This window comes from Vipera ursinii, assembly GCF_947247035.1.
Source record: "Vipera ursinii genome assembly, chromosome: 6".
NCBI lineage: Eukaryota > Metazoa > Chordata > Lepidosauria > Squamata > Viperidae > Vipera > Vipera ursinii.
Window position 1 is genome coordinate 4,927,500 of NC_139515.1, and position 25,890 is coordinate 4,953,389.

The window sequence follows — 25,890 nt, forward strand, 5'->3', positions numbered from 1 at the left end:
GTCCTGGTGATTGGCCCAAAGTCATCCAGCTGGCTTTCGTGCGTAAGGCAGGACTAGAACTCACAGTCTTTTGGTTTCGAGGCCAACACCTTAACCACTACGCCAGCTGGCTCCCTATTTTCTCCACATTAGAAAGAGTCATGTAGATACAAGATGTTGGTGAACAATGTAGCATGCTGCAGAAAGTACATGCAGGGGTAAAAAAAATACCTTGTTTTTAAAAAAGGCAAGAACACAACAGGTCGTCCCGCTCAATTCTCCAGTGATGCCATGGCAAATCTAGACAGCACACTAAAAAGCAGAGACATCACCCTGCCAACAAAAGTGCGTATAGTCAAGGCTGTGGTCTTCCCAGTTGCAATGTATGGCAGTGAAAGCTGGACCGTAAAAAAGGCTGAGCGCCAAAGAATGGAGGCCTTTGAACTAGGGTGCTGGAGAAGACTCCTGCGAGTCCCTTGGACTGCAAGGCGATCAAACCGGTCAGTCCTAGAGGAGATCAACCCTGACTGCTCTTTGGAAGGCCAGATCCTGAAGCTGAAACTCAAATCCTTTGGCCACCTAATGAGAAGGAAGGACTCACCGGAGAAGAGCCTCATGCTGGGAAAGGTTGATGGCAAGAGAAGAAGGGGACGACAGAGAACGAGGTGGCTGGATGGAGTCACTGAAGCAGTAGGCATGAGCTTAAATGGACTCCAGAAGATGGTGGAGGACAGGAAGGCCTGGAGGAACATTGTCCATGGGGTCGCGATGGGTCAGACACGACTTTGCAACTAAACAACAACACCTCCTCTTACAAAATATCTCCAAATCCACATGAACCCATTGGAGTTTCTGGGTCCTCATTTGGCCGACCTCAGAAGAATGGAAGGCTGAGCCAACCTTGAGCTGGTCAAGATCGAACCCCTGGCAGTCGGCAGAGTTAGCCTGCAATGCTGCATTCTCACCACTGTGCGACCATAGCTCTTTTTGACTTTCAGTTACTGTTTTCTGCCGGGGTGTGTGTGTGTGTGTGTTTAAACTTGAGAAATTCCAGTGGATTTTTTTTGAAGCACATCTTGCTTTCAAAATCAAAGCCAGCAATTGCATCCACCCAAATTACTTTCATATTCCCTCTCTTTCTGAAACCATGTCAAATAGTCTGGTTTTCTATTAAGCACAGTGACAGCTTATAGAATGGGGGGGGGGACTTACACAAAGTACTAATCTTTTAATCTTTTAGATTTAATCTGCCAACTGGTATTATTGGTAGAGTTGAGATATCCAGGTGTGTGTCATCTCAGTGAACGGAGTTACTGGCAAGCTTCAATCGGTATCAAAATATTTGATTTTATTTGAAATAGTCGTGAATAAAACTTCGTTAACTGCGTAGATTAAGGCCCAAATAATTTACAGGACGAATTGCTTTGTTTAAGGTACATAAAATGCTTGTTACCTTTTAATATACACTGTTCATACAGGTTTTTAAATTACACCTTTCCATATAAACAAAACAGTTGCAGAAAAATAAGGCTGTCGCGAGAGGGTCACAATGATTAATCTGCAACTACACAGTCATTATAAACCACAGCCCTTCTTTCATACTTCCAGATGGGGATTTAAATGTCCAGAATGCCTCATGGGCTCATCTTATTCTTCAGGCTGTGTCACTAAAATCAAAGAAGTTAACACTTCCCCCCCCCACCCCTCTTCTTGATAATTCCCTTTTTTTTTCAGGGAAAAAGCAGTCCCTGATTCCAGAAGCGTCAGGGTTCGAGAGAGCTGCCCAGCAGTGAAAAACAGAAAAGAAGAGCCACATATAATAATAATGAGTTGGAAGGGACCTTGGAGGTCGTCTAGTCCAACCTGCTGCTCAGGCACGAAAGCTGCCCTTATACCATTTCAGACAAATATATTGTTACTAGTTGTAATGCTGCAACCCAGATTCAGATCACTACTAACCCAAATCATAATTGCTTTCACAAAATATAGAAAGGTCTATAACACAGCTACGTTTTGCATATTGATCATAAACAACCGGATAATACAAAAGTCAATCTATTGATAAGAGACTTTTCTCACTAAAGCCAGATGCAGGATGCAGCGTTCAGATGTGCAAATTCACAACGGTAACTGGGAACCTATTTGTCCCCCCCCCACTGAGAAAACCATTTGGAAGGAATACAGAATAACAGAGATGAGAGGGACCTTGGAGGTCTTCTAGTCCAACCCATTGCTCAAGCAGGAGATCCTATATACCAGGGATAGGCAACCTTGGCTCTTTTATGACTCGTGAGGGGAAAGGGAGAGGTTTCCAAGCTGAGCCATGATGGCTCAGGAATTCTGGGAGTTGTTGTCCAGGAGTCTTAAAAGAGCCAAGGTTGCCTAGCCCTGCCCTAGGCCTCTTTATGACTTGTGGACTTCAACTCCCAGAATTCCTGAGCCAGCCACACTGAGGGAAAAGGGAGAGGTTTCCAAACTGAGCCATGCTGGCTCAGGAATTCTGGGAATTGAAGCCAACGAGTCATAAAAGAGCCAAGGTGGCCTACCCCTGCCCTAGGCCTCTTTATGACTTGTGGACTTCAACTCCCAGAATTCCTGAGCCAGCCACACTGAGGGAAAAGGGAGAGGTTTCCAAGCTGAGCCACGATGGCTCAGGAATTCTGGGAATTGAAGCCAACGAGTCATAAAAGAGCCAAGGTGGCCTACCCCTGCCCTAGGCCTAGGCCTCTTTATGACTTGTGGACTTCAACTCCCAGAATTCCTGAGCCAGCCTCACTGAGGAAAAAGGGAGAGGTTTCCAAGCTGAGCCACGCTGGCTCAGGAATTCTGGGAATTGAAGTCCAGGAGTCATAAAAGAGCCAAGGTTGCCTACCCCTGGCCTAGACCATTCCAGACAAGTGGCTGTCCCATCTCTTCTTAAAAACCTCCAGTGATGGAGCACCCGCAACTTCTGTAGGCAATTTGTTCCGCTAATTGATTGTTCTCACTGTCAGAAAATTCCTCCTTAATTCCAGGTTGCTTCTCTCCTTGATAAGCTTTCATTCCATTACTTCTTGTCCTTCTTCCTTCAGGCGCTTTGCAGAATAGGTTGACCTACTGACTCTCTGTGAAAGTCCTTCAAACGTTGGAAGACTGCTCGCATGTCACCCCTGATTCCTCCTCTTTATTAGACAAGACAAACCCAGTTCCCTCAATGGTTCATCGCACAGTTTGGCTTCCATACCCCTAATCGTCACTGTTGCTCTTCCCGGAATGCTTTCTACAGTCTGAGCAACTTTTTTGGGATCTTGGCAACGAGAACTGGAGGCAGTATTCCAAGTGTGGTACTAACACTTGATGTGATCTTGAATGTTTCAGATCTCCTGTGAGCCCGGCCCTCCCCTGCAACTCATTAAAAGAATCTTCCTTTTTTTCTGGCTTCCACCCAAGCCTGAGAAAAACCTGGCATTAATGTAACCTTTTATTAAAGGTCACATTAAATTTAATCAGTTAAATCCTTAAAGCAGCACCTTGGGCAGAAGCCGAAGGGGTGTGTGTGTGTGTGTGTGTGTGGAGAAAACGTGAGCTGAAAAAAGCCAGAGAAAAGAATAATTTCATCCAAATTATTTTCAAATGTGCCCAACGGGTGAGTTGGTGTTATCAAAAATTACACTTAGGATGCCTTTAATTTCCTGGTATTTAAATAGCTTCTATATTTTAACTAATGTACGTAAAACAGTTAAATCGTGTTGACGTATACCTACAGCGAGATATAAATAGAATAGAGAAAGTAGCAAAAGAGAATTAATTTAAACCTAATGGCATCTGAAACCAGAAGCAATATATTTTTGGGCTGCCGTTTAATCTGGAATATCGAACACTGCTGTGTAATTAATATTTTTCTTTCATTTTAAAGGAAACCGGTGGTAAGGTTGCATTTAACAAGTATTTCACCCGTCCTTCAGTGAAACTAACTTCAATGGTCTCGTGTAAAATATAGTGAATTCCGGCAAGTTAATCCAACGGAAGATTCTTCATCTTCTCTGCTAGCTCTTGCCTCGTTGCAATGTGTTTTTTCAGATTTTGCACTTCGTGTGACAGGTTAACATCCCAGACAGACACAGAAGATTGCATTCCTGTCAAGAAAATCATTTATAAATAATGACCGAAGACATTACATGCACAAAAATGCTGGGCATATTTGTCAGTTCTTGCATTCGCTGACTTTAAAAAACAGGAGCCAAAATAGGCGATTTCTAGACCAGGAATTATATATATATATATACTATTTCCTCCTTCCTTGCACCTATTATACACACTTTCTCATTCACACGTTCTTGCATTTTTTTTCTTCCTGATGCAGGCCAGAAATGGCTATTTGTTTATTTATTAAATTTATATGCCACTCATCTCTCTACCTAAAGTGAAAAATGGCTGTTTCTCCAATGCCTTGATTGTTCTCTAAAAATCTAAGCAGGATGAGAGCAGTGATGACGTTACCTAGTCTGGTAATGAAATGTCTGCAAGAAAACAACCATCTCACAGAGCACCAAGGACCCCTTATTTCAACTCTGAGCTACAAATATTCTCCTCTATCAGAACTGGAAAATACTTGAATGGGAAACAAACAGAAAACGCCTCGGGCGAGGTTAAACTGAAGTATAAACAAAACTGAACTCACAAAGACGGCAAGCCACAAGCCACACTATCGTTGTGTGGAAATATCCAAAAGTTAACGCTGAACTCAAAGGACGATTCAAGACTTTATTTGTAGCAGGAATATAAGTTTGTTCTGGTGAAGAATCAACAGGTAAAAAGCTAGTAGCTGGTTCTGATGGTCCAGAACTCACAATGAGTACAAAGTGGGGTTAGAAAATTGTTGTAGGGCCCTTGGTGCTCTCTGAGCCTGGTTGTTTTCTTGCAGATGTTTCGTTACCCAACTAGGTAACATCCTCAGTGTTATTAAGGAATGGGATTTGCTCTTATTTTTATATACAAGTGGCTTGCGCTGTCAGTATTGGTGGGAATCTTCTTGGTGATTCTTTGATTGGGCTGTTGTTTACTCTTAGCTGGTTTGTCTGAGTTGGTAGCTCCTCGATTAGGGTATTGCTTATTTCTTGATGGTTGGTCTGCTGTTAATTTTGCTATTAATTTCCTCTCATCTGAGTGCTGATTGCTGGTGGGGATGTCATGCCAAACGCAATCGTCAGGCAAAAATGCAGTGAAGGGGCACTGAGGTAAACACGCCTTCAGAAGTGTCTGCAGAGGTGTGGTAAAAATCCAAAATGGCAGCCACGGCGATGATCGAAGCGTTGCCTTTTTTTTTAACCACATCCTACAGTTCACCTTGCAAGCGCTATTGATACACCTGCAAAATGAAGAATGGTAAATGAACTTTACCTTTAACTTGTTCGTCTTCGCTATCCTCTTCATGGTTATAACCCAAGACCAGAACGACATTCTTGAGGGTGCCTTTGATTTAAAAGGAAAAAAAAAAGCAAATTAAAATTCTGTCAAAGCAGAAATGTTCCTGTGCATGCATCAGAAAGGGAAGGATCTGAGATTTTGCAGGTTTTCTTTTCCCCATTTTGGAGGAAATCAGGAAAATCTTGCTTCTACCATATCACCAGCTGATTCTCTTTGTTTAAAGCTTGGGAGAAACGTGGTGGCCCAGGAAGCCACTTTAATTTGAAATGTCTCTCCACTGGAAATGAGACAGGTTACATTTCAAAGCCAAAGAAATAATTGGCTCTCTACTCAGTTTTTTTTTCTTTGCTAAATCCATCCCTTTAAGTAAGGGCTCAAAATCATCAAGCTTAATGTGTGCCCATTTATACCTTTCAGCAATGTGGTTTTAGAGAAATAGCTAGGGAGGATGAGAGAAATATTTGGCCACCACTTGTCAGCTGTGAACAACCAGATCCACAAGTGAAGAGTTCAATGAGGGATAGATAGATAGATAGATAGATAGATAGATAGATAGATAGATAGATAGACGCATAGATACATACATACATAGATAAACAAAGACAGACAGACACACAGAGAGAGACAGAGACAGATAGATAGCTAGATAGCTAGATAGATAGATAGATAGATAGATAGATAGATAGATAGATAGATAGATAGATAGACAGACAGACAGACAGACGGATAGATACAGACAGACAGACAGACAGACAGAGAGACAGAGACATATAGACACAGAGAGAGAGACAGATAGATAGAGATAGATAGATAGATAGATAGATAGATAGATAGATAGATAGATAGATAGATAGACGGATAGATACATACATACATAGATAAACAAAGACAGACACATAGAGAGACAGAGACAGACAGACAAGACAGATAGATAGACAGACAGACAAAGACAGAGACATATAGACAGAGAGAGAGAGACAGATATAGATAGATAGATAGATAGATAGATAGATAGATAGATAGATAGATAGATAGATAGATACGGTAGATAGATAGATACGGTAGATAGATAGATAGATAGATAGATAGATAGATAGATAGATAGATAGATAGATAGATAGATAGATAGATAGATATGATAAAAGAATGACAGAGAGAAAGATAGAGACAGAGAAAAAGACAGAAAGAAGCAGACAGACATATAGGAAGATATAGAGATAGATGATAGATAGATGACAGAGATGCAGATAGATGTAGATGTACATATAGATACATATGTGTGTGTACGTATAACAGCATTTCCCTAACTACGTGTTGCTACAGATATAGACTATTTCTCAACAGTGCCTATATTGGCTATGAATTCTAAAAACTCATAGCCAATATTCTGAGAAATTCGATGCAAAGCAAAATCCTTCCAAGCATAATGCTGAGTGAATATTTCATATTCAATTTCTTCTAAAAAAAAAAGACCCTTTCGGTTCTACCATTTTGCTGTGCTTCATTAATACGTTTCCAAACCGTGTGTGCTACCCTTCCCGCAAGCTGAAATAATGAAAACGACATTAAGAATAACAGTGTCTGAAATCAGCAAGGGGTATGCCGACAACCCTTCCCTGGCCGAACCACGTTGCTTGGGAACATGTTATCAAAACACATCAAAGCCATTTTGATCTGAAAGATGAAACAGCTCGTTCCCTCTTCTGCTGCCTTACTCCTTACGGGAAGAAGACTTAAAAAAAGAAGAAGTCCCAAGCTGTTTTGCTTCCTTATTTTGCCACCCAGATGGATTAAAAGCAAAACACAAGAGGGAGGAGGAATTGGCCGTCTGTTTAAAAGATGGCTAATTCAAACCTTTAGCAGGAAATGCTGAGTGTGCTATGCCAGTCTCTTCTTTCAAACTTTTTCTTCATTAAAGGCTAAAGTAATCCAAAGAAGCTGGCCTTACATTTTATTTATGAACTATGAAGCAAGATTATACCAATGTAATGTATTGGGCCTTTTACTTGAACTGTTTTCACCTGTCTTTGAATGCTGCTTGAGATTGCTTGTTGCTGGCTGCCCAGACATGCAGTCTCCAGGACGACCATTGGTTGGCTCTGGGGCGGGAATAGGTTCCTTCAAACCTATTGGCCGCCGCCTAGTGGCCAACCGTATAAGTAGCTGTGTACAAGCCTCTGTTCTCAGTTCTGTTCCTGTTCTACAATAAAGCAATGTTCCTGTTTGAACTCTCTCGTCTCGCCTCCTGCTTGCAAGAAACCCAGTACACAACAGCTGAGATGATGCAAGATCTGTATTTCCACACACACCCCAGGATATTAAGGAAGAACCGAGCGTCTACAAAATAATTTGCTGCCTTTAATAATTACATTTTACGTGCTCTGCTTCCTTACCAGTTCCGCAAAAGTCCTACACAAAATGTTTGGAAACAGGAGGGACTGGGTTGTGAGAAAGAGGTGCTACTCCTGAAAATCCGAGTTCTGTTTCTAACCATTATATGCAACCTGTTGTATTTTAAATACGTATCTCCCTAATGTACCCCTAACGTGTTGCTTGCTTAACATTTTTATGTCATTTATTAAGATGGCCAACCAATTAATTCTCGGTGACTCTGGGCGGGCTTACAAAGATACATACTTTGTATCTTATTTCTGGTCGAGAAGCATCCAGTTTGTCGAGGAGGAGGAGTCAAACAGGGACCTAGCCTAGAATCACTACATAACTGCAAAGGTTGTCTGTCTGTCTCTCTCTCTCTGTGTGTGTCTGCCCGTCTATCTATCTATCTATCTATCTATCTATCTATCTATCTATCTATCTATCTATCTATCTATCTATCTATCGATCTATCCCACATTGAACACTTTACTTGTGCCTTGTCTAATTGTTCCCAGGAGCAGATTGCCAGACTGGGGTGATTCCTGCATTAGAGGCTCAACAAAATAAAATACAGGTAGGCCTTGACTTATGAGCACAGCTGAGGCAAGAATGTCCACTGCTAAGCAAGGAGGTTGTTAAGTGAGTCAAGCCCAATTTTATGACCTTTCTTGCCAGCGTTGTTAAGTGAATCACTGCAGACGTTAATGATGAGGCCGTCGAGCAAACCCAGCTTCCCTCTCTGACATGGCTTGTCAGAAGCTGGCGGGAAGGTTGCCAACAGCGATCAAATGACCACAGGATGCTACAACTTGTTGCCAAGGGCGTACATTTTGATCATGGGATTGTAGGAAGGTCGCAAGTGTCAAAACTAAATGAACGGTTGTAAGTCGTTTCTTAGCTCAAACTCTGCATGTCTGGCTGTGGTTGTTCACGCCTTACATTTCCAAAATGTACAATATTTCTTCCCGTTACTTAAAGGGCAAAAGGCAGACCAAACAAACATAAAGTAAAAAAAAATCCTTGTTCCTACAACCAAGGGCGTTTTTCCCTATACAGGAAAGTCCTTGGCTTACGACCACAACTAAGCCCCAAAATTTATTAAGCGGGACATTTATTCAGCGAGTTTTGCCCCATTTTACAACCTTTTCTTGCCACCGTTGTTAAGTGAATCATTGCAATTGTTAAGTTAGTGACACGGTTATTAAGTGAGTCTGGCTTCCCCCATTGCTTGTCAGAAGGTCGCAAAGGGGGATCATATGATCCCCGGGACGCTGTGACCGTCATAAATATAAGTCAGTGGCCCAGCATCTGAATTTGGATCATGTGACCCTGGGGATGTTGCAATGGTTGTAAGTGTGAAAAATGTTCGTAAGTCCCTTTTGGCCAGTGATGCCGTATCCCTGAATGGTCACTAAATGAACTGTTGTAAGTCGAGGACTGTGGGCATGTGCTTCATCGCTTACCTAGTTGTGTTGTCATCATCATTCTCACCGAACGACAGAAATCATGAATTATCCGAATGGGGAGGCGCGTAGACAGGTCCAGCAGCAAGATGTGTCCTCCCCCTGTGCCGATCCACAATGCCGTATTTTTCTGAAGACAGATACTCTTCACTCTTCCGGCATAGGCAAGTTTTTGTTTCGATTCTCTGTTCAGCTTTGGTACCTCCGCTCTGGGAAAAGAAAGAGCACGTTGTGTCCAAATTGGGTCAAATAACGTTCTACCCTTCGGTTTGCCACAGGTGGTTGCATCCGCTCGTGCAGTTGGTGTACAAGTGTGAGGTCCGATTAAACCAACCAACCAACCAACGTGTTTCAGTAAGGGGCAGTAGCGCTTTGAACTTTGAAAAAACATGACATCGCCGGTTTAACTTGGAACACAAAAGAATAAGGGTCATCGGAAGGGACCTCAGAGGTCTTCTAGTCCACCTTGAGCAGGGGACCCTGTGCCATTTCAGACAAAGGGCTGTCCAATCTCTTCTTTAAAACCTCCAGTGCCCCTACAGCTTTTGAATTCAAACCATTCTACTGATTGATTGTTCTAACCGTCGGGAAATTTCTCTTTATTTCTAAATAGGATCTCTCTTGGGTGAACGCCCACCCATTACTTCTTGCCCTGCCCTCAGCTGCTTTGAAGAGCAAGTTGACACCCACCCACCCCTCTTCTCTCTGACAGCCCCTCAAATATTGGAAGAGTGCTGTCATATCATCCTTAGTTCTTCTCTTCGATAAGACTAGGTGTATCTAGGTCCCTCAAATTTACTAATGGGTCTCTTAAAGCAGCCACCTCTTTTGGAATGCTAGCACACCAAGCTGATAAAAGACAGGGCTGCCTTAATGAGTAGCACAGAGATGGTGCCCTCCTGGTTTCCGAAGTCTGTATCCTGAATTATTTTTGAAGTGGGTACATCTCTACTGCCTATACAAGCATAGTAAATGAAGTGTTACCGCAAGCATGACTTTTTTTTTATCTCCTCCACCAGCCCATCCTTATTATAATATAAAACAAAGATGCAAACCTTTTCATGAATGCTTGGGAAATAATTCATTTTAAAAAAACTGGCCATGAGCTAGCAGAGGGGTAGGGCTGGGGAGAAAAGCTGATTTGATGACATCACCTGGAATGGCAAGGCTAGAATATTTGTCCTTCCTTCCTTCCTTCCTTCCTTCCTTCCTTCCTTCCTTCCTTCCTTCCTTCCTTCCTTCCTTCCTTCCTTCCTTCCTTCCTATCTTCCTTCCTTTCCTTCCTTCCTTTCTTCTTTCTTTCTTTCTTTCTTTCTTTCTTTCTTTCTTTCTTTCTTTCTTTCTTTCTTTCTTTCTTTCTTTTCAGTTAGGGCTTTTTATAAATTTATTAGAGATTTAACTTACCTGATAATACGTTTTAAAAAAAAACCACACAGAGAGGAAATCAGACGCATTTATTTGTCCTAATTATCTCAGCCACCTGCGATATTGCTGACTCTGTGGGATATCTGATACTCACTTCAGTAGATGCACGCAGTCAATTAGTTCACAAAGCTGTTCCGTTTTTTTGTCCCAAATCTCAACAAGATAGCTTTCCTTCTTTGCCAGGTAAATAAATTTGTCTACTGCTATAGAAATAATATTGGCATGGCAGTAGTTCTTGTGACATAATCTGAAACACACACACACACAAAAGCAATTCGGAAAATGATGTTGTGGCATTTATAATACAGGCTCCATTGCATAAAGTGATTAAAGTGATAAGCAAACCAACATCCCGTGACAGTATAATCTCTCTCTCTCTCTCTCTCTCTCTCTCTCTCTCTCTCTCTCTCTCTCTCTCTCTCTCTCTCTCTCTCTCTCTCTCTCTCTCTCTCTTCTCCTTTGCTTTTTTAGTAGCTGGGTTTCAAAGTGACACTTCTACAAGCGAGTTGTGCTCTTCATACTGCAGATATTCATTTAGCCTGAATATATGCTTAAAAGAGAGAGCCTGTTGGCAGGGGTAGGCAGCCTTGGCTCTTTTGTGACTCGTGGACTTCAACTCCCAGAATTCCTCACCCAGCTATTCTGGGAGTTGAAGTCCACAAGGCATAAAAGGGTCAGGTTTGAAAACCCCTTCCAAAATTCCTCAGCCAGGCATGCTGGCTGAGGAATTCTGGGAGTTTGTCGTTGTAGGGAAAATAGGAGAAGGCTATACGTGTTGGATATATTCGCTGCCTTGAGTTATGTGTACAAAATAATAAAACAGGATGTAAATAAAATAAATAATAAAAGACGGGATACCTTAGCGCAGGGGCTCTTCAAACTTGGCCCTTTTATGACTTGTGGACTTCAACTCCCAGAATTCCTCGGGTAGCGTGCCTGGCTGAGGCATTCTGGGAGGGGTCTTCAAACTTGGCCCTTTTATGCCTTGTGGACTTCAACTCCCAGAATTCCTCAGCCAGTGTGCCTGGCTGCTGAATTCTGGGAGTTGAAGTCCACAAAGCATAAAAGGGCCAAGTTTGAAGACCCCGGCCTTAGTGTGTCATGGAATTGCATTGCAAGGTATTAGCTGGGAAACTACAAAACCTGATTATTCCTGCCCGCACACAGTTCAAATTATTCCTGCCCGCACACGGCCCAGCTACGAACATTTCCGCCTGTTAACCCTTCACAAAATGGCTGGAAGCCAACCTACCATCATTTTCATTTTAGCTGTTTTAGCGGCTAAGTGAGTCTCGCCTGATTTTACCTTTTTTTGCCACCGTCATCAAATGAATCATGAGGTCGTTAAGCAAATCCAGCTCCCCCCCACCCCCGACATTGCTGGTCCAAAGCTGGCTGGGAAGGTTGCAAGGATGGTCCCAATTACCATCATTGAGCAAGGAATTCTTTTCACAAAATAAAGGATTAAACCTAACGGAATTTCTCGCTGCTTCTTTATTTTTGTTTGTTGGGGCATTTTTCTTCCTTTCTTTCTTTTTGAACATGAATGCACCGAAATAAATTTAAGGACCCTCAAAAATCTACGAGAAGTATGCAGGCAAGCTAACGGGCGCAGCAGATTTTTTCAGACCGAGCGAAAAGCGAAGCGAATGGTGTTTTTAGGGATGCAAGTAGGAAAGAGAAGAACCTGGTAAAACGTAAGCAACACAAACGTACAGTTGACTCGTGTTGGTCTCAATGAGTTTGTGGGTAGACAAATCGCTGGACAATGATAATATCTTGGTTCCGCAGCCGCCCCAGAGCGTACTTTTGTCGGACGAATAATTTGATTCACTTAAGCACATCAGCGGAGTGCTGGTATTTCCAACGAGAAAAGTGCTTAAGGGTCCAGCACATTTGCCCTGCAGAGAGAAAAATAAAGAAAATAAACCTAGAACATAGAATAACAGGGCTGCTAGGGTCCTTAATGGACTCCTAGTTCAAGCCCCTGCAGAGAGAAGCAACCTGGAACTAAGGAGAAACTTCCTGACAGTGAGAACAATTAACCAGTGGAACAACCTGCCACTAGAAGCAGTGAATGCTCCAACACTGGAAGTTTTTAAGAAGAGACTGGACAGCCACTTGTCTGAAATGGTAGAGGGTTTCCTGCCTGAGCAGGGGGTTGGACTAGATGACCTCTAAGGACCCTTCCAACTTTATTATTATTATTATTATTATTATTATTATTATTATTATTATTATTATTATTATTATTATTATTATTATTTATTTAATGCCAAAGTTCTTGAGCCCTAGGTAAGATTTCTTGATAACTCAGGAAGATCTATAGGAAAAAGTAAACCATCAAATGTAGTTAAAAGTAGACATTAGACGAGCTTTGCTATATTTGAGTATTAAAAAAAGATATAACTTGCAAGAATTCTTAGGACACGCCTGTTCTATATTAATGCAAAGACAGTGTTTATTGCAAGCATACATCTGTCATAATGACATATTTCTTGGAAGACTGTAGTGAATATGTACCTTGACTGCTCTGTCCTCAAAAATGGCCAACTGTCCATTGGCTGTACCCACCAAAAAGATATTCTGGTACTTGCTGAAATTGAAGGAGAAAATGCACAAACTCGTCAACCAAAGAAGCTTGCCTCCAGACATGTAGCGCTTAAGCCATGCAGTTAAAAGTGTAAACCTGGAGATAAGAAAAGCTGAAATTGCCAGCCCATGTACTAAAAGAACAAGCAAGATATGTCAACCTCAGCCCACCCTCACCCCCCGCCCCCAATTAGCCCTGTGCCAAAAGTCTGCAATAATTCTGGTCATGCGGTGCTCAGACCACACAATAATGTCTAAATACGGATGAAAGTAAATAAATCATTTTTTTAAAAAAATCAATATTTCTGTATTTTAAAGGCCATTTTGAAGCAATGTACAGTATGAAGTGGAATCTAAAAATATATATAAAGTCTTTATTGATTAGCCCTTGGGCCATATCAAAGTGCAAAGTTCCAGCAACAAATTGTTACTAAAATTTGATAAAAGCAATTTAAAATGGATTTGATAAAATACAATTTAAAATGGAATTAGAATAAAATACGATTTAAAATGAAATGGGAATAAAATACAATCTAAAATGAAATTGTAATAGTGTACAATAATTTAAGATATAAAATATGATAAAATTATATTTCGGAGTCGCCCTTGCAATCTATCCCAATCAGTCTCACATATGCAGATCTCAACCAAACCATTTTGTTTAAGTACTGTGCTACGTTAAATATTATTTCCAAGTTCTGGCTGGACATAAGGTAAGTTGTTTTGATATGGGGATCCCAATGGGTCATTTGTTTGGTATATAGACCAAGTTGCCTGTCTCTCACCCTCTTATACAGGCAACAGTCAAATAGGATGTGAGCCAGGTCTTCTACCTCTGCTGCTCCGCAAATGCAGAGACGCTCATTGTACGGTATAACATGAAATCTCCCATATCTGACCATTGTGTCAAGCTGTTTGAATCTCGCTCGTGTAAATATCTCTCTAAGATGTTTTGGGAGTTGTAACTTCAAATAACTGTCTATTTGAAAAGTACGTTTGGATTTACTCAGCAATTTCAAGTTACCCACCTTACTAAGGATAGCTATATCAGTTTGTGCTTCTATATCCTTAATTCTCTGGGCAACTCTTTTTTTAAGTGGAATCTAAAATATTCAGCCATACTGTAGGAAAAGGAGAGGTAGAATCTGGGAGGGGGAGTCAAAAGAGGCATCGGCCTAGAATCCCTACGTAGCCACAAGCAAACTCAACCCAGCCCACCTTGAATTCAGGTGACCCCTGTCTAACTCTTAACTGTTTGTTGAAAAGATTCCTATCCGTAGGTTTTTAGCAATAAATCCAGTTTACTTGGACCTTCAGGTGTCGATCTGATCTTTTGTGCTTGACACATACTTATGCTTTGACAAGGGACTGCAGTAAAGGCAGGTGACCGAATCTGACATGGTGTGAAACTGATTTCTGCGTCCTCCATCTTGGGTGGGAAAGGCCCAGAGGGTTCCTGACTGGGTTCCCGCAATCACCCAGTTCTCCTTCGCTGCGGGAAATGTAACCAAGGCCAAGCATAATATTCTACTGTCTTCAATGTCCTGTGGGAAGAGAGGAAGGGGAGGAAAAGAGGAAACCTCTGTCCGTAACCATAGCAAAATAAAAAGAGAAATATGAATCCTGAAAAGGCACTTGATGGGTTTGACCTACAGGGGCTTCGTTCGTTAAAGCAAAAGTGCCCAACCTTTGTGGCTTTGTCGGCTGGCGGCGGCAGAGGAGGCAGTGGGAATGGTTCCACGCAAGTGGTGGGCAAGCGTGCTTGCGCACGCAGCTGCATTTGCACAAGCAGAGGCTGTGCACGCTTGCGGCTTGCACAAGTGCAGCTTCACAGCCTCGCATGCATGCCTTCCCCTTGCAGAAATGGAGCTGTGGGTGTGGTTCCAAACGAGCCGTGGCCCGGGTGTTGGGGACCCCTGAATTAAAGCATGTAGGGGAGTGTCCCTCAATCTCGACAACGTTAAGGCAAGTGGAGTTCAACTCCCAGAATTCTCCAGCCAGAGATAGGGGGAATTCTGGGAGTTGAAGTCCAACTGTCTTAAAGTTGCCAAGGTTGACAAACACGGGTCTACGAGGTTCAGCACAAAGCCAACATTTTTGCTCAGTTTTGGCTTAGGGTGAAATGTCGGCAGTTTGGCGGGTCGAATCCCGAGTGCCGCATAGCAGAGTGAGCGCCTGTTACTCGTCCCAGCTTCTGCCAACCTAGCAGTTCGAAAGCATGTAAAAATGCAAGTAGAAAAATAGGGACCACTACGGTGGGAAGGTAACAGCGTTCCGTGTGCCTTTGGCGTCTAGTCATGCTGGCCACATGACCACGGAGACGTCCTCGGACAAGCGCTGGCTCTTTGGCTTGGAAACGGAGATGAGCAGCACCAGTCGGAAACGACTCGCACGCATGTGCGGGGGAACCTTTACCTTTACCTTTTAAGCTTAATTATTCATTTTCCCAGCAGGCTTGTTCCGTTTCTGAAAACTTGCAGGAATTGTGGGCAATGAAAACTGAAGCACACTCTTCACTTTTGCTATTCTGCCTCTCAAGTCAAACACGCTCAGTCCTGCGTGTTATTGCACACAGGACAACAACCGCAAGACCCTTAATGAATTAACACTTATTCTATCTACTTTTGGATAGGCCAACATGACCAAGATCGTTTGTCTCTTCGACTTGTAATTCAGTTGCTGAAACTCAATGATATTGTGCCAGGGAACCAACATCTGACCACTTGACCTTGTCTGATACAATAAGCAGGCAGGACCCACATCGGCCATCTACACTCTGGATCCCACCTAATGCTGGGTGCAAGCCTCGAAATTCCCAGCCAGGACTGGTTACATATGGTGACGGCAGCAAGATGGCTCTGGCCGAAAGTGGAAGAATGCCTGGATTCCCACCATGGACGAACGGTTACAAAATCTGATGGAATTAGCAGAGGCGACCAAATGGACTGGGCTGATAAAAGAAAAGAATATAAGTCTTTTTGTTTCTGCTTGGAAACCGTTTCTGCACTTTGTGCTTGGGGTGGAAAAAAAACGATATCCTCTCGTATGGTATTGTGGTTTGGTATGCTGGTCTGACAGCCGCGGACAGGAAAGTATTACAGAGGGTAGTGAGCACAGCACAACACATTGTGGGCTGTCCCCTGACACCACTGGATGACCTCGCCAGGGTCCGCTGCCTTGGAAGAGTGAGGAAGATTCTCAGGGACGACTCACACCCTAGTCGGTACCTCTTTACTCTCCTACCATCGGGTAGGAGATCTAGGAGTATAGCCAGCCGCACCAACAGGCTGAAAAACAGCTTTTATCCATGGGCTGTTAGGCTCTTGAACGGGAAATAATTTTTATAAACTTTATGCAGAATTGACTTGCGAGGCCGGTGTGTGGTGCAATTAGTTCAAATGGTATAAATAAGATGGAGGGTTTGTTGTCACTGTGAGTTGGGGGGTGGGAGCACGAAGGGAGGCTCAGCTAATCTCAATGTATACATGGTTGTACTTTGACAATAAAAGTTCATTCATTCATTGGGGTTTTACCGATTAGACTGACTTGCCGATACAGACATGGCTAGTGCCTACTACTATAGAAATGTAAAAAGTTGAGATTTGATTTTAATGTCCGATTTTACTACAACCGAGAGAGTCGGAAGTCATATATATATAATAAATTCCCAGCAAGGACTCGTCTCCGGGCTAATAATTAAAGTACAGATAGTCCTTGACTTACGACAATTCATTTAGTGACTGTTGGAAGTTACAACAGCACTGAAAAAAAAATGATTCCTGACCATCGTTCACACTTGTGATCCTTGCAGCATCACAATTGGGTAACTGGCCAACTAGTTCATATTTATGACGGTCACAGCGTCCCGGAGTTCCATGATCCCCTTTTTGCGATCTTCAAGTCAACGGGGGAAGCCACCATGTTACTAACTTTAACAACTGCAGTGATGGACTTGACAACGGTGGCAAGTAAGGTTGTCAAACGGGGCAAAACTCACTTAACCACTGTCTTGTTTAGCAACTGAAATTTGGGGCTCAGCTGCGGTCGTTAAGTCGAGGACTGCCTGTGTTCACTTTATCACCGAAGCAGCACAACACATAATGAAGCGTCAGTTTGAAGGTCAACGCTGAAACCTACTTCGCAGGTGCGTTCATCTGTGTTTACGTCGACAAACGAGAGCTGGGCCTCTCCCCTGCCACCACTTCCGATCCAGATCCCGGTCTTCTTGTTACTTTGGTTTGTCGCCACCATGCATTCCGACGCAAAAGGGGAGGGCACCGAAATGTGTCTCATGAAACAAACGAGTTCTGCAGAGTTCAACATTTCATAAACCTGTGGAGACGCCGTGTTAGTCAAAGTCTATCTTTTGCTAAATGTTTTTTTGCAGGCAAAAGTTCCTAGTGCTAAAATACGTAGCATTGGAACATCTGTGTCGACTAGGCCTACCTGGTCAGATGTAGGTCTTTCTTGAGGATTTTCTTTCAAACATTTCTTAATTAAATCTTCAAACCTTGGCCAGGGGGCACAGCCGTACTCTTTGACAGGATCTAGAGTAGATATTTCTGAGCTTAATTTGGAGAATCGCATTGCGGGGACTAATGTTTGTCTTGCAAAAGCACAAACTGTTTAAGGGGTCCTTGGGGCTCTCTGAGTTTGGTAGTTTTGTTGGAAATTCTGTTTATATATAGCCCCATAGACCAAACGAAGAGTACAGTCACCATGTGCTTTACTGCTCAACTGTTTAACTGTAACAGGAAAGTGGAAAGTCTACTTAGAACAAAAGAACACAGAGTACCATATATACTTTAGATCCAAACTTGTAAACACTGTCATTCTACTGGCTGAATACTACTGTAGTTGTTGCATAGAAATACATCCCAACAATGAATTCCAACAGGTTTCCTTGCAGACGTTTCATTACCAAGTTAGGTAACATCATCAGTGCAAGGGTCCTAATGATGTTTTCTAATTGGGTAATGAAACGTTTGCAAGAAAACCACCAAGCTCAGAAGGCATCAAGGAATCCACAGTTCAACCCTCAGCAACAAATATTATTGGATGTGATTGAATAGATTTTTTTTAAAAAAGGGCTTAAGATACTAGTTTTCCTTGTAATCCAGATTTGGTTGCTTTTTTTTCATTGTAAACTTTTCCCTTTATTTAAAAAAAAAACAAATGAAATTCAAATACATCCAAATTAGGACTGAGAATTCACATGTTTCCCTGTTTAGTTTCTACATTTGCTGGACAGACTAATATAAGGTAGATTATTACAAAGGGTACAAATGTATTGTGCGTACAATAACCAGACAGAAAGAAAATGGAGCATACCTGGCAGTTTTCCATGGATAGCTAATTCATCAAAATCATTAGGAAATTTTATGCCTTCTAATATTCTCCCACCAGCTGTTAAAATGTCATACAGCAGCAAGCCAAATGAATAAACATCAGCTTGTTGATTGTAAATAACATTTCCTCTTGCAACTTCTGGTGCTCTAAATCCTTAAAAAAAGAAAAAAAATCCACGAATCACTAATTGTTATGGTCTTTACTGGGCAGATGCTGTTCTTGTTTTAACTTCAGAATTTTAAATGATATTAAATGCCTTCAGATCGCATAAACAAGAAAATCAAAATGTTATTTATGGTGTAAAAGATACATAAATTCTCCAGAAGGTAATTATTTTATTTTATTTTATTTTATTTTATTTTATTTTATTTTATTTTATTTTATTTTATTATTTTATTTTATTTTATTTTATTTTATTTTATTTATTATTTTATTTATTTTATTTTATTTTATTTTTTTATTTTATTTTATTTTATTTTATTTTATTTTATTATTTTATTTTATTTTATTTTATTTTTTTATTTTATTTTATTTTATTTTATTTTATTTGTATACCGCCCTTCTCCCGAAGGACTCAGGGCGGTGAACAGGGACATAAATATCAAAATGCCCAAAATACAGAAATTGAAAACAAATTAAACCCTAGTGCCCAAATGCAGAAAATAAATTACATTAAAACAATAATTAAAAGAAAACCCATCAGACCAGGCCGGCTTGTTCAAACAGATAGGTTTTTAGGTCGCGTCGGAAGGATTATGAAAAATTATGGAAAAAAAACTGTTGGATCAGTTAATAATTGCAACTGTCTGCTTTTTTCCATAATATAGCCAAGTGATTTGGAAACCTTGTATGTATCAACAGACATGTAGACATAAACAACATCTACATACTGTGCAAAAGAGGCAATCAACAAGCCAAAAAAGGGAACAAACAGATCAAAATACCTACACCATTACTAATAACCATTTCTTTCTGAATCTAGATCTTGATTGCTATACAGCTCTAACATACAGGTGAATCGGAATATGAAGAAAATAATTGGCAAAATAATTCATTAAAGGACCGAGCCAGGAGAGTCAATGGCTCATTGGCTCTCTCTTCGTTGATCACGTCAAGGAATCCGTTCGTGTTTATTTGGCTAACTAAGCAACTTCCTATTTCACCTGAGTACCTTGTTACGAGAGGTAGGAGCTACTAAGTTGTTGATACCTGGCGTGCCTTCGGAGGTTTTTATTCCCATCCGGCAACAATACTGGGAAATGCCATAATCGGCAATCTTGGCAATGACTGCTGAATTGGGATAAAGCGTGAAGAGCAAGACGTTGTGGGGCTTTAAGTCACGATAAATGATCATTGAAGAATGTAGGTACCTGTTATGAAAAAGGAAGAAAGAGAAGAATAGAAACAGTTAGAAGAATAGAAATAACATTATCTCTCTATCTCTCTATATCTTTATATATTTATCTCTGTATCTATCTCTCTATCTCTCTATCTCTCTCTCTCTCTCTCTCTATCTATCTATCTATCTTTATATGTATCTGTATATATCTCTGTATCTATCTATCTCTGTATCTCTGTATATATCTCTGTATCTATCTATCTATCATCTATCTATCTATCTATCTATCTATCTATCTATCTATCTATCTGTATCTATCTCTGTATCTGTATCAATCTCTGTATCTCTGTATCTCTGTATCTCTCTCTCTCTCTCTCTCTCTCTCTCTATCTCTATATATATCTACCAATCTCTCTCTCTCTCTCTCTCTCTCTCTCTCTCTCTCTCTCTCTCTTATATCCTGAAGATTTACAGCAGTGTTGTCTAGCTTTGGCAAATTGAAGAGTTGTGGACTTCAACTCCCAGAATTCCACAGCCAGTCATGATTTCTGAGAGTTGATGTCCACAGGCCTTGAAGTTACCATGATTGGATACCCCACATAAATATAGATTATATACAGACACAGAGAGAGAGATATTCATTTATACATATTGAAAAAGGAAGGGGTTATCTCCTCCTCCTCCTCCTCCTCCTCCTCCTACTACTACTACTACTACTACTATTATTATTATTATTATTATTATTATTATTATTATTATTATTATTATTATTATTATATTTTTTTACCTCAAGCCATCTGCAACATGCAGAGCTATCCTGTGCTGTAAGGTTCTGGTTAGACATGCATTTTCTTGCTGCAGTAACCGATCTAAAGACCCCTTTGGGGCTAATTCCATGACAAGCATCCGGGGACGCACAGCTGCAGCCATCAGGAATACCAAGCTAGGATGATGGAGATGACAAAGCACAGCCAGTTCCTGGACACAGCAAAATCAAAGTGAAATGACAGCGATACTCGGCCTAGGTTTTCTCAAAGGGGCTTTTTTTTTTTGTTCAAAAGACAACTGGACTGTTTCCCACCCCCCCTCCCTTGAGGAAGAAGACGACGATGTTTCGCTTCTAATCCAAGAAGCTTCATCGGTTGCGGGGAGGGGGGGGAATGGAAAGATAGGTTTTGAGGGCTCAGTGGGTTAGGACCCAGAGCTTGTCGATCAGAAGGTCGGCAGTTTGGCGGGTTGAATCCCGAGTTCCATGTAACAGAGTGAGCGCCTGTTACTCGTCCCAGCTTCTGCCAACCTAGCAGTTCGAAAGCGCGTAAAAATGCAAGTAGAAAAATAGGGACCACTCCGGTGGGAAGGTAACAGCGTTCCGTGCACCTCTGGCGTCTAGTCATGCCGGCCACATGACCACGGAGACGTCCTCGGACAAGCGCTGGCTCTTCGGCTTTGAAACGGAGATGAGCACCGGCCCCTAGAGTCGGAAACGACTAGCACGCATGTGCGGGGGAACCTTTACCTTTACCTTTTACACCCCAAAGTGTACGGCTAACTGTTTTTGGAGGTTCTCAGTCATCCAGGCCATAACTGTCTCAAAGGTGCTTTTTTTCTTTTCTTTAAAAGGCAACAGGACTGTTTTTTCAGGAGGAAGGGGAAGGGGGAGGAGGAAGAGGAAGAGAAGGAGGAGGAGGAAGAGGAGGAGGAGAAGAAGAAAGAAGGAGGAGGAGGAAGAGGAGGAGGAAGAGAAGAACAAGAACAAGGAGAAGAAGGAGGAGGAGGGGGAGAGGAGGAGGAGAAGAAGGAGAAGAACAAGGAGAAATAGAAGCAGAAGAAGAAGGAGGAGGAGGAGGAGAAGAAAAAGAACAAGAACAAGGAGAAGAAGGAGGAGGGGGAGAGGAGGAGGAGAAGAAGAACAAGGAGAAATAGAAGCAGAAGAAGCAGAAGAAGGAGGAGGAAGAGGAGGAGGAGGAGAAGAAGAACAAGAACAAGGAGGAGAAGAAGGAGGAGGAGGAGGAGGGAGAGGAGGAGGAGGAGAAGAACAAGAACAAGGAGAAGGAGAAGAAGGAGGAGGAGGAGGAGGGAGAGGAGGAGGAGAAGAAGAATAAGGAGAACAAGGAGGAGGAGGAGGAGGAGGAAGAGAAGAACAAGGACAAGGAGGAGGAGGGGGAGAGGAGGAGGAGAAGAAGGAGAAGAACAAGGAGAAGTAGAAGCAGAAGAAGAATAAGGAGAACAAGGAGGAGGAGGAGGAGGAGGAGGAGGAGGAGGAGGAGGCTCTGAGACAACTATGGCCTGGATGACCGAGAATCTCCATGGACATCATGTTATGCTTGTAGCACAGGCTAAAGAGAGAGATTTTTCCAGCAAAATCCCTGCCTCACACGTCCCAAGCGTCACAAACTGTTTCCGAGAAGCTGGTAAGGCTTTCGAATCGACAGTTGACCAAGAAAAAGCAGAGATAAAAAAAATCTGAAAGTTGAAAATAAATAAGTCGTTCAAGCGATTCCCCAAAATCAGCAAAAGGGGGGGGGGGAAACCCAAGAAGCAAACCGTAGTTTTTTATTCTGGAATAATACAACAAGAAGCCACTTCGAAAATGCTTTGAACCACAAAGAACTAATCACCCTTCTCTGCTATGAGGTCAGTAGCCATTGATTAGGTTGCCTAATCCTGGCCCTTGTGAACGCTAAACCGAAATTCCTGGCTTTGTGATTTATTAGCAAGGCTGTGAATTGACTCACCTGTCTCAGAAGCCTCAGGGATGTATGCTTATTAAAAATCTTTACGGCTACTTCTTCGCCATCGTAAACCGCACGGTACACAGATCCAAATCCGCCATCGCCTTTTCGATAGAAAATATGAGACAATATTAAATTAAAAATTTAGAAAGAGGCGAAGACGATTGTTCGAACACTTCAATCGTCCTCGCCTCTTTCTAAATTTTTAATTTTTATATACTGTTTTTATATTTTACATTTTACAGTACAATGCCCAGAGTCCTTCTCTGAAGGAGATGGGCAATTCAAAAATGTGGAAAACATCTTTCCCCAATTAGATGTATTAATCCATCAAACCCTTTTAAAAAAATTTTTTTTAAATCTAGATTTTGGGGGGAAAGATAGATTGGCTTTGGAGACTGGACTTACTGTATTCAATCAATCAGCAATTGATAAGAGATGGTATACAGATACTAGCCTGGATTTGATATTAACCAATTAGGGTTAATATTTGGGATGATAGCAGTTTGAAACCGTGGTAAATATTCTACGAGTTGATTATAATAACAGTTTCATTAAAAGAGTGTTTTGGAATTTCAACCTTGCCTTTGTTTTATTAGTGTTCACAACTTTTATTGCTTTTATACTTTTACATAATATGCTCATTGTTAATTGTTTTTTCTGTTCATCACTTTATTAATATGGTTTACAGATGACAGGCTAACAATTTGTAAATACGTTTAGTAGCTTAACAGTTTATAATTCGTTTGGCCAGTTTCTCAAAGGGTGAGAAACCAACATTGTTCTATTATACTAATCAGCATCCAACTAGAGAGGATGTAATGTGTATGTATGTTAGGGTTTTTTTAAGACACTTTTTTGGTCAATGTCTTTTTTTTGTTTGTTTTTTAATATTTTGGTGTTTTTGCATTTTAATCTTCTTTGAATAAAGTAAAATTTTTCAAAATAAAAAAAGTAAAAAACAAAAAACAAAGGAACAAATAAATATAGCCAACAAAATTCTAAGCACAGCTTGCAATTGTCAGCACAATCCTTCTGCAAATCCATCTGCAAATAATGCAAAAATGCTAGGTATCTTATGCAACCATACGTGAAGATAGACTGGAAGAAATAGTATGATGAAATCACACAAAACTTTAGTATCCACACTGAGGGCATCCCAAAATAATTCTACATTACCTACAGAATGAAATTCCTAACTTCATAAAATATTTCTAACAACACCAATTAGATTAAAATATTAGCAACAGCACTAGCGCATAAGACTTATCTACAGCTTCATAGGTCTTCACAGCCCTAAGAGGTTTAGTCATCATCTTGCCCCCAACAATCTAGGTCCTCATTTTACCGACCTCGGAAGGACGGAAGGCTGAGTCAACCTTGAGCCCCATCAGGATCGAACTCCAGACGGTGGGCAGAGTTTGCCTGCAATACTCCATTCTCACCACTGCGCTATCACAGCTTAAATAACAATAGCAATAGGACTTAGACTCATATACTGCTTCATAGTGCTTTACAGAGTCAGCCTATTGCCCCCAACAATCTGGCTCCTCATTTTACCGACCTCGGAAGGAGGGAAGGCTCAGTCAACCTTGAGCCCCATCAGGATCGAACTCCAGACGGTGGGCAGAGTTTGCCTGCAATACTCCATTCTCACCACTGCGCTATCACAGCTTAAATAACAATAGCAATAGGACTTAGACTCATATACTGCTTCATAGTGCTTTACAGAGTCAGCCTATTGCCCCCAACAATCTGGCTCCTCATTTTACCGACCTCGGAAGGAGGGAAGGCTCAGTCAACCTTGAGCCCCATCAGGATCGAACTCCAGACGGTGGGCAGAGTTTGCCTGCAATACTCCATTCTCACCACTGCGCTATCACAGCTTAAATAACAATAGCAATAGGACTTAGACTCATATACTGCTTCATAGTGCTTTACAGAGTCAGCCTATTGCCCCCAACAATCTGGCTCCTCATTTTACCGACCTCGGAAGGAGGGAAGGCTGAGTCAACCTTGAGCCCCATCAGGATCGAACTCCAGACGGTGGGCAGAGTTTGCCTGCAATACTCCATTCTCACCACTGCGCTATCACAGCTTAAATAACAATAGCAATAGGACAATAGTCAGCCTATTGCCCCCAACAATCTGGCTCCTCATTTTACTGACCTCGGAAGGATGGAAGGCTGAGTCAAAAAATAGCAAAATATTGCTATTTTTAAGACCGATTACAAATTAAGGAATATCATTACCAGGGCCTGATGCAGCATTCAGAAATCTTCCCCCATTTTAATTCATAAACCACTATTGCGTTAAGATTCCTAGTCTAATCTATAGGTAGCTTTTGACCTCAGGAGTTTGTGCTGCAATGAATGAATTCCTCTTTCCTACAAGTGTTCGCCTTCGTTAGCTGCGGGAAGCAACGCCACAAATGTCTTTTTACCAAGAAGGTTCTCTGGAGCTTGCTGGAATTCCAGTTCATCGTTGTTCAACATGATGTTTCTAGGTAAATCAGCCAAAATCAAATCGGGAGCAATTTGAGCGATTGGAACAGTAGACTTGGGTTGATCTGGATTTATTAAGAGGTCACCTTGACGGATAAAGAAGAATAGACATGGGAAGTGTAACCGATTAAACGAGAAGATAAACTAGTGCTGTAGAACCTCTACTCTATTTTCTGAATCTCAACAGACCCAAATCCCACCGTAGTTTATGTCATGTACGTAACGACAAATGATGTGATCCACACAATCGTAAGGATGCATAGCTACCACGATCCATTTGCGAATATTGGTTATCTCCCCTCAGTTTTTTTAAAAAAAATCATTGTATACTCATTTCAGTAAGCCAAGACAAATGTTTAACTCAGTTCCAGATTATATTGGGAAATGGGTCAGGAATCAGGATATACATACATGCACACATATGCAGTCGCTACAACGTATAATAAACAGTTTCACGCCACACAAATGGACAAAATTGAATATTCTTAACTTAAGCAGAAAACTTAAGCGTCTTCTAACTGATTGGCAGGTTAGGAGAACCGTGAAATTGCAAAATCAAGTTTACCACTTCTCTATCAGCTGTAATTCTTCTTTTTCCCCGTGTGCACCCAACAAAATTCTTTAACATTTCTACTGCCGAGGTATGGAAGCAGGCAAGGAACATTAACACAATTATTCATAGAATTAAGAATAAGAAGACATCATATCTAATTCACATTGGCACT

At 41.5% G+C, this 25,890-nt stretch overlaps 1 protein-coding gene across 3 annotated transcripts in view; it reads right to left on the reverse strand.

Moving 5' to 3' along the window:
• Positions 1 to 1,312: 1,312 nt before the first annotated feature.
• LRRK2 (leucine rich repeat kinase 2) overlaps positions 1,313 to 25,890 on the reverse strand; it is a 96,338-nt gene continuing 71,760 nt past the window's right edge. For all 3 annotated transcript variants that reach the window (XM_083366227.1, XM_083366226.1, XM_083366225.1), the window contains 14 exons: positions 25,105 to 25,251; positions 22,665 to 22,765; positions 20,717 to 20,907; positions 19,800 to 19,960; positions 18,573 to 18,743; positions 17,688 to 17,788; positions 17,379 to 17,573; positions 14,592 to 14,785; positions 13,173 to 13,245; positions 12,366 to 12,550; positions 10,744 to 10,896; positions 9,225 to 9,433; positions 5,359 to 5,430; positions 1,313 to 4,094 (listed from right to left, as the gene is read on the reverse strand). In XM_083366227.1, the coding sequence (XP_083222353.1) occupies positions 3,973 to 4,094; positions 5,359 to 5,430; positions 9,225 to 9,433; positions 10,744 to 10,896; positions 12,366 to 12,550; positions 13,173 to 13,245; positions 14,592 to 14,785; positions 17,379 to 17,573; positions 17,688 to 17,788; positions 18,573 to 18,743; positions 19,800 to 19,960; positions 20,717 to 20,907; positions 22,665 to 22,765; positions 25,105 to 25,251 (2,075 nt within the window). In that variant the 3' untranslated portion in view covers positions 1,313 to 3,972. The remainder of the gene's footprint in view (positions 4,095 to 5,358; positions 5,431 to 9,224; positions 9,434 to 10,743; positions 10,897 to 12,365; positions 12,551 to 13,172; positions 13,246 to 14,591; positions 14,786 to 17,378; positions 17,574 to 17,687; positions 17,789 to 18,572; positions 18,744 to 19,799; positions 19,961 to 20,716; positions 20,908 to 22,664; positions 22,766 to 25,104; positions 25,252 to 25,890) is intronic.